Genomic DNA, 10000 nt, shown 5'->3' with positions numbered 1-10000 from the left:
AAAATGTAAATTTATATATAAAACAAGTCTAAATATCTATAAAGTCTATTTTCAGAAGTGTTATATAAATGCTACACAAAGACTGTATGTACTATAACTAAAGAACAACCTTAAAGCTAACCTTAAGTTTAGCTGATAAAATGCTGTATATTCTATTTATGTATAATACTGTTTATATACAGATATACATATTTTTAGATCTTATAATAGAAAAATGCAAACTCCTAGCGCAATAATAAAAAATTAATCTATGTAGAAACTTTCAAAATATGTTTAAATTCAACTCAAAAACCTCAAATTGCCAATACTGTTCTGAAAGGTTTCGCCAAATATTTTCTTAAGTTTAACAAATTGACAAAAAGAAAATTTGATCCTAAAATCATGCCTAAAACACAGTCATGATATATACAATCAAGTAAAGCTATACATACGTTAATAATGTTGAAATCTGAAGAAATATATTTACATCGAAATGTCTATGATATATTGTGTCTTTAAATAGTCTAAAAGTACGATTTTAATAGACGTCGCGCATAAATTCTGGATCGAAAAACTCTTAACAAAACTGTAACTGTAATCTCTAGGTGTTCTGTTGTAAAAATCTGCATGCAAGCATTTAATAAACTTAACCTCGACTATAAGTTCTTCTTAAACCTTCAGTAAGAGTTAGACACGTACAGTATGTCTGTCTCCTCGTTGTTCATAACAACCTACTGTGAAAACTATCAAAGCTGTATTATACACAAGTTCTACATAAGTTTTATATAAGATCAGTAAGTCCTGTTCCGGTACTTGTCTACTAAATCTTTGTCATAAAATTCCTCACCTGTGATGTCGAACCACAGGGGGGCGGAGCCCTGCTGTTGGGCTGAGACCACACCCACAATGTCCGCCACTTTATCACTTTCCATGACGGTGAAGTTGTAAAGCGGCTCTTCGAACGCCAGCGGCGCGGCGCTCGGTGGCGGCCGACGAATCCATTCGATATGCAAACGAGCCGTCACCCAGCGCTGAGGGCGGCCATTATCCACCGCCTTCACCTGAGGTCAAAGGTCAAAAAAAACCCTTTCAAACCCTGTAACTACACTGTAAATGCGCGAAACCCGTTGGAAGCTTTTTAACTAAACTAAATTGAACAAAAATTCAAAACGTAACTAAACTACTGTATGTCATTCCACTAAAAACTATTTCTCAGATCATTCTTAACCCACTAATTAAACTCTAACTATTTCCAACTTTTAAGTTCTAATGTAAAATAAATGATTAAATATGAACTATTTATATAACTGCATTTATTTATATCATTCTATGTTTATAAATTCTGATCTAACAGCTGTTATTAAACTGCATGTATTTATATATCTGTGAACATTTCTATAATTATAATTTTATACTCTAAAGTAAACTATAACTATTCAAAAAGTGTGTGCGTTTCTATATTTATTTTAAAAAATTGCATTCTACAGTGACTACTGTAACTAAACAACAACTATTTAATTACTATAATTATTTACTATAACTATAACTAGTAACTACTACAACTTAATTATAACTATTTAATAAAACTATGAATATTTTAAAATTATATACCTTTTTATAAATTACATTATGTAACTAAACTACAAATACTCCATGCAAACATGTATGTTCCCATAGTTATATATTTATAAAATACATTCTGCAGTAACTATTATGACTAAACTACAGCTACTTAATAACAACAATGATTTCATATAACTGTGAATATTTCAATAATTGTAATTTTATACTCTTTAATGTAAACTATTCATATAAATATGTACATTTCCATATTTATTGTATAAATTGTATTCTACAGTGACTATTGGAGCTAAACAACAACTATTTAATTACTATAATTATTTACTATAACTGTATTTCTATCATTTAATGCATGTTACATTCTACAGATACATTCTACCGTCACTCCTACAGCTTAATTAAGTATTTAATAAAACTATGAATATGTTTACATTTTCATATATGTAAATTACATCATGATGTAACTAAACTGCAACTATTTAATGTAAACATGTGTTTCCATAATTATATATTGATAAAATACATTCTGCAATAACTACTGTAACTACACTACAACTATTTAAGAACAATAATGTAATATACCTATGAACATTTCTATAATTATATTTTTAGAAATCAACATTATATGTAAACTACTACTATTTAATTAGCCTTGTACCTAAATTATGACAGTTTATTTAATTGTTTATATTTGTATCATTGTTTTTTTATTTAAAATATTTACTGTGCTCACAAATTTCTATTTATTACCTAAATGTAGAAATTGTATTTTTATATAAGTATATTTATATTAGATGTATATATAAAATAAAAAAGTATCTATAAATTCAATATTGTTAATGAGCTCCTGTTTGTGTACATAGTTGTAGCAACTACAGAAATTTAACCAAGGGCTCGTAGAAAGGAAAAATTCTAGAGGGTAGAATGTTAATAGTTAGGTCAAACTAGGTACATAGGGGTCAAAGGTCAGGGGTGACGTACAGTGAGAATGTCGTATGTTCCAGCGGGGAACTGCTTCCTGGGAGAGGACACAAGGCCAGTCTTGGGGTCGATGTGGAACTTGCCGTCATCGTTGCCATCCACGATGCTGTAGGTGAGCTCTGCATTGGGGCCGTGGTCAGTGTCGTAGGCGAAGATGCGGTAGATGGCTCCGCCCCTCTGTCTCCGCCCACGCTCAGGTAAACGTACCTGGTAGAGTTTCTCTGGGAAAATGGGTTTGTTATCGTTTACATCCAGGACTTGAATCACCACCCACACAGTGGTGTGACGGGGCGAGGGTCCTCCGTCTGATACAGTCACCTACACACACACACACACACACACACACACACTTTGTTTTTGCTAGCTTCTTGGCTTAAAACAAAATCTCCGGAAGTTGAATATTCCTGCACAGGTTATAAATTATTATTTGCTCATGCCGAGTCGTGATTAAACTCCATCAATGGGCCAATAAACACGCATGTCATTATCATATCATTAAATCCTCAGAGGGGATCAGTACCCGAGTTTAATTTTTCCTGTCGTTTAATTGATTTTAAAACACAGATGCATTCAAGCACCATCTGCTCAAACACACACCAGGGGAGTGCTGAAGACGGTGGGACAGACAGACGAACGAAAGCGGGAGAGAAAAACAAAAAGAATACATGGATAAATGGAGGTGAAAGAAAGAAAGAAATACAAAATGCAATATAGTGAGTACAACCCCGATCCAGAAAACGCTGGGACGCTGCGTAAAATGTAAATAAAAACAGAACGCAATGATTTGCAAATCTCATAAACCCATCTGTTATTCACAATGGAACATAGAAAACATATCACATGTTTAAACTGAGGATTTCTTTACATTTTACACAGCGTCCCAACTTTTTTGGAATTGGGGTTGTAGAAGAGAGGGATGGTATAAAACAGATTAGGAAAAATGGTGGAAAAAAGATGTGTGTGTGTGTGTGTGTGTGTGTGTGTGTGTGTGTGTGTGTGTCTGTGAGTGTGAGAGAGAGAATGTTCTTGATTGAATAGCACCATATATATTCTCTCTCTCTCTCTCTCACACACACACACACACACACTCATGCACTTACGTTACACACACAATCTTCTCTTCAGTCAATCAATGTGCAATCTGTCACCTCCGCCACTGAATATGGATTTCTACACCTCACTTTAATATTCTGTGTGTGTGTGTGTGTGTGTGTGTGTGTGTGTGTGTGTGTGTGTGTGTGTGTGCGTGTGTGTGTGTGAGAGAGAGAGAGAGAGAGAGAGAGAGAGAGAGAGAGATGGAGCAATCGAGTCTGATCAAGCATGGGGGCTTGCATGTGCGATAAAGTGAGTGGGTATGTGCTTAAGAGAGTGCGTCTGTGTGTGTGTGTGTGTGTGTGTGTGTGTGTGTGTGTGTGTGTGCGCGCTTCACCTCAAGTACATGCTCTGCCTGCTGTTCTCGGTCCAGCTTTCTGGCAGTCGTGGTTATGAGACCTGGAACACACAGAGATTTGAATTAAAACCAATCATGCACACACAGACACACACACACACACACACACACACACACACACACACACACACACAGTTCTTTTGCCTCCTACACGTGTGTTTCTTTGAGTGTGTGTTCAGATATATAACAGATAAATGTGTCAAAGACACAAACACAAAACAGACTGAACAGATAAAAGAATAGAGAAAACAAACAAAAGACCCACAAAATACAAACAGAGCAGAACAGAATACAAAAAAGTTCAGACAAAATGTTGTGTGTGTCTGTGTGCGTGTGTGTGTGTGTGTGTGTGTGTATGTGTGTGTGTGTGTGTGTCTATATGAAGGACAAACACAACACACTCAAAAGTTTTTGGCCTAAGTTCTATCAGCAATTTCATTCCAGAGAAAGTAAAACACACACACTCTCTCGTTCAAAGGTCTTAACTCCTGATTTTATCACCATAGCAACCAGTGGCTCAATTCTTAACCACTCTGGACCTGTGTGTGTGTATGTGTGTGTGTGGGTGGGGTGGGGGGGGAGTAAAGTGGTTGCAACAAACAGAAACCGATTAAGACAAAGCACCGAACACAAACACACACACACACACACACACACACACACACACACACACACACACACACACACACCTGTATCATGGAGTCTGTGTTTGTCTATGTTTAACAGCTGCACTAGTAACATTAGCATATTAATTAAAGCGAAGAGTGATTGCAGACAGCTGAAATGATAAGAGCAACACACACACACACACACACACACACACACACACACACACACACACACACACACACAGAAGATAGGCTTGTGATACAAGTGTGTGGGAGTTTGAACATCTCATTGTGAGGACAGGTGGCATAATTACAAATGAAGTGTGTGTGTGTGTGTGTGTGTGTGTGTGTGTGTGTGTGTGTGCAGATGGTAAGTTGCACTATAAGGATGTATTTTATTTAATGTCATACATTTCAAGCACACACACTGAAAGACTGAAGAAACATCTGTACACACACACACACACACACACACACACACACACACAGAACTATTCTTAGAGTCTTTCATCTCCAGACACACACACACACACACACACACGATGGGGGAGCGAGGGAGATGAGGGAGAAGATGAGAGGTGATTGCAGAAAGGAGGATAAGAAAACCAAGAGAGATGAGAAGATGTGGGAGTGCAAGACCACAAGATATAGAGGAGAGAGAGAAAAGGAGCTAGAAAAGAGGAGATATTAGAGAGGGAGATATTAGAGGAGGGAGTGGGGAAGAGATGGAGTGAGGGAAATAGAGAAGGAGACAAAGGAGAGGAAAGAGAAAGAGAATTAACTATCTAAAATATTTAGCAGTTGAAGCTTTCCTAAATAATAGTTGACAACAATAATTCATCTATTCTTTCATCCAATATCTTATCCTTTGATCCATCAATCAATCTATCCATCCATCCATCCATCCATCCCACACTTTCAGTACATTGTTCTTTAAAAAGAACTAGCTGTTTTTCATTGGTATATTTAATTTATTCACCTGTCTGCCCACTCATCCATCCATCCAATCATCCATCCTCCTGTCTATTCACCTGTCTACCCACCCATCCCTCCACCCATCCTCCTGTCTATTCACCTGTCTACCCATCCATCCATCCATCCAATCATCCATCCTCCTGTCTATTCACCTGTCTATCCACTCATCCATCCATCCAATCATCCATCCTCCTGTCTATTCACCTGTCTATCCACTCATCCATCCATCCAATCATCCATCCTCCTGTCTATTCACCTGTCTACCCATCCATCCATCCATCCATCCATCCTCCTGTCTATTCACCTGTCTACCCACTCATCCATCCATCCATCCAATCATCCATCCTCCTGTCTATTCACCTGTCTACCCATCCATCCATCCATCCATCCATCCTCCTGTCTATTCACCTGTCTACCCACTCATCCATCCATCCATTCATCCATCCATCCAATCATCCATCCTCCTGTCTATTCACCTGTCTACCCACTCATGCATCCATCCATCCATCCATCCAATCATCCATCCTCCTGTCTATTCACCTGTCTATCCACTCATCCATCCATCCTCCTGTCTATTCATCTGTCTACCCACTCATCCATCCATCCATCCAATCATCCATCCTCCTGTCTATTCACCTGTCTACCCATCCATCCATCCATCCATCCTTCTGTCTATTCACCTGTCTACCCACTCATCCATCCAATCATCCATCCTCCTGTCTATTCACCTGTCTACCCACTCATGCATCCATCCATCCATCCATCCAATCATCCATCCTCCTGTCTATTCACCTGTCTATCCACTCATCCATCCATCCTCCTGTCTATTCACCTGTCTACCCACTCATCCATCCATCCATCCATTCATCCATCCTCCTGTCTATTCACCTGTCTACCCACTCATCCATCCTCCTGTCTATTCACCTGTCTACCCACCCATCCATCCATCCAATCATCCATCCTCCTGTCTATTCATCTGTCTGTCCATCTATTCACCCATACATCTGTTGATCCATCCATCCATCCATCCAGCCTTCTAATGATGCATCCAGCATCTACCAATTTAACTATTTCATCCATCCAGCCACCCACCAATCGATTGACCCATCCATTAATTCAACCATCCATCCATCCTTCCATCCATTCACCATCCATCCGTCTGCCAATAGTCATGAATTCATCCATCCACCCAACCCTCTAATCATGCATCCTGCATCCACTCAGGTGAACTAATCCATCCATCCATCATTTAGATGCTACTTCTTGGATTTGGAGATATGTTAGGGGCCGTGTGTAAAGCAGGAGCAGTAACAGTACCATTTAGGGAGCGTCTATATTTTACCCCGATTCATTTTAATTTGCCCTCAAATAAATACATTCCAGTCCCAGTTAAAAAACAGGACTGTGATGGATAATGTCCTTGCACCATACAGACACAGAAAAGTGTGTGAGTGTGTGTGTCCATTAGGGGACATTATGCACCTGCAAACCTACTGAACACCTCCGGCTCCTGCCCTCAGCGTCACTTAAAGTTATTTATTGCTGTGAATGCCAGGTGTTTTTGCAGAGAACCGTAATTCTCTCTCTCTCTCTCTCTCTCTCTCTCTCTCTCTTCGCAGTGCTTGTCATGATGAATAATGCATGAAATCTGCCAACACAACACTGGTTTGTCAGTAAAGAGAGACAAAGAGGAAAGAGTCAGAGGGAAGATGGAGTGAAGGAGAAAGAAAGAGAGCGAGAGAGTGAAAGAGAGAGAGAGAGCAAGAGGGAGCGATAGAGCGAGAGGGGGAGAAATAAGGAATGAAAATAATATAGAAAGGAGAAGAAATAGAAGAATGTGTTTTTGCTGATAGATGCCTTTCGAGGTGTGTGTGTGTGTGCGTGTGTGTGTGTGGTGTTCAACTATGCTGCGAAAGTGTAAGAAACTTGCTTTCTCTCTCTCTCTCTCTCTCTCTGTGTGTGTGTGTGTGTGTCAATTAAAAAATAAGTAATATCCTAAAATAAACATTAAACTAAAAAAAAAAAAAAAAAATGAAGTGCTTAAAAAAAGATCAAAGAAAATCATCAATTAAAAATAATTCAATAATGTAAAACGAAAAAATTCCTGGAATTCTATTAATATATTAGCCACCATTAAAAAAAAAAAAAAATCAATTTTATAAAATAAAAAAAAAAGCAATTTGGAAATATATTTTGGAATTTAATTCGTTTTGAAGGATTTATTGTATCATAGGATTTATATGTGTAGTAATATTCAGAATTTATACTCTAAGTTTATTATATTAAAAAGATTTAGAATTATTCCTTAATCCCATAATTCCACCCTGAATGTTGCTGAATGCGCTATTCAGAAATTACACAAGAGTTATGCACACGGGGGCGGAGTTTTCCTAAAACAGAGGCGTGTCTCAATTATACACAATTCTGACTTTAAACCTAAGCGCTTTTTTTTTTTTTTTTTTTGCACGATATAAGTTCGAAGGAAGAACAGTACTAAGTCCGGCACCACTGTCTGAGAATTCCACATAACAAAACAATATGTCTTGCTGAAATTTATGGCATGGCTGTAAATACATTTAAAATCACTACGGAATGTATTTCGTGACCGATATTAAATACGTAAATATGACACTATACGACACTACGCAGGAGACAGCACCTCATCTGGAGGAACACTGGGCTGAATATTTTATGGGTAAAATTCCAAACGACGGTTAAAACGAGCTATAAGTGTAGCAGATGAGTGCTCGGTCAGTGTATCCTTCAAACCGTGGTCGCGCTTTCGAATGAAAAATGTAGATTCTTGTGGCTTCGTTAATTTAAGTGCACAAAAGAAACAGGTCACGCTGGATCGAGCGCTATTCTATACGTTGCTGAATAATGGGCGTGGAAGCCATTTTGTTCATGTAAACATGCGTAAATACTGATGTAACTTTTTTTAAGCAAACATACAGAAGATACTCTGCTTTAAACATGGCCTGCGGGTTTCTCGGTTGCATAAGTATGAATAAACCACCAGAAAGCGGCTACAAATTGAAACGACACGGGACGAAGAAGCTTGAAATGAAGAGGAGTGAAGTGGAACTGAGTGAGGAGGATAATATTAAGTATTGTGAAACTAAAACGATTAAAACATATAAACGAAAGTAAAATATATCAAATTAATAAAATACGCAATACGTGTGTGTGTGTGTAATCTAGTGAAGAGTATGTTTATGTTTAATTTCACACACAGTAAACCTCTTTGTGTCCATCTTTCTGGCTGTCTCTCTCTCTCTGTCTCCCTCTCTGTCTGTCTGTCTGACCTTTAGAAAGTGTGTAATTAGGATCTGCTGGGGAAGCAGCAGTGGATAATAGTGGAGGGCCTGTGGCTGTAAAAACAAGAGCATCGCTAATGGATCGACCAATCAGCAACCGTATTGACTTGCAATGTCATGCTTATGACACACACACACACACACACACACACACACACACACACACACAGATGAACCGACCAATCCCAGTCAACATGGTGTTTGATTGACAGGTGTGCTTACCAGTGCGCGAGTTGATGCTGAAGAAGTTTTGCGGGTTGCCGCTGGCGATGCGAAATGAGAAGCGGGGCTCTGTTGCCGTGGCGTCGGGATCCTGGGCTTGGATCTGGATGACTGACACGTCTTTGGGAGAGTTCTCAGGGATGGAGGCGTGGTACATGGGTTCAGAGGTCAACGGGGCATTATCGTTCACATCCTCTACCTGAACAAACAAATACACACACAGTCACACACTATAGCGTATACACACAAGCATACACACACACACACACTATAGCGTATACACAGAAGCATACACACACACACACACACTATAGCGTATACACACAAGCATACACACACACACACTATAGCGTATACACAGAAGCATACACACACACACACACACTATAGCGTATACACACAAGCATACACACACACACACACTATAGCGTATACACAGAAGCATACACACACACACACACACTATAGCGTATACACACAAGCATACACACACACACACTATAGCGTATACACAGAAGCATACACACACACACACACACTATAGCGTATACACAGAAGCATACACACACACACACACTATAGCGTATACACAGAAGCATACACACACACACACACTATAGCGTATACACACAAGCATACACACACACACACTATAGCGTATACACAGAAGCATACACACACACATTATAATGTATACATACACATTGTAGCATATAGACACAAGTTTACACACACACACACACACACACACACACACATTATAACGTATACATACACATTGTAGCATATAGACACAAGTATACACACACACACACACACACACACACACACACACACACACACACACCTGAATGTAGACCTGCAGTGCAGCTGACTGAGGCACCACC

The 10000-nt window shown here is 38.9% G+C and overlaps 1 protein-coding gene across 3 annotated transcripts in view; it reads right to left on the bottom strand.

Moving 5' to 3' along the window:
* Positions 1-10000, bottom strand: part of fat3a (FAT atypical cadherin 3a) — a 126831-nt gene that overhangs the window by 48657 nt on the left and 68174 nt on the right. For all 3 annotated transcript variants that reach the window (XM_017491424.3, XM_053687241.1, XM_017491425.3), the window contains exons 3-7: positions 9961-10000; positions 9114-9312; positions 3971-4032; positions 2542-2859; positions 827-1040 (exon numbers count right to left, since the gene is read on the bottom strand). The exon at positions 9961-10000 is cut by the window's right edge and continues 79 nt beyond it. In XM_017491424.3, coding sequence (XP_017346913.2) covers positions 827-1040; positions 2542-2859; positions 3971-4032; positions 9114-9312; positions 9961-10000 — 833 coding nt within the window. The remainder of the gene's footprint in view (positions 1-826; positions 1041-2541; positions 2860-3970; positions 4033-9113; positions 9313-9960) is intronic.

The sequence above is a fragment of the Ictalurus punctatus genome, chromosome 17 (genome assembly GCF_001660625.3).
Source record: "Ictalurus punctatus breed USDA103 chromosome 17, Coco_2.0, whole genome shotgun sequence".
In the NCBI taxonomy this organism is placed as follows: domain Eukaryota; kingdom Metazoa; phylum Chordata; class Actinopteri; order Siluriformes; family Ictaluridae; genus Ictalurus; species Ictalurus punctatus.
This window is presented reverse-complemented; position numbering and strand designations above follow the sequence as displayed.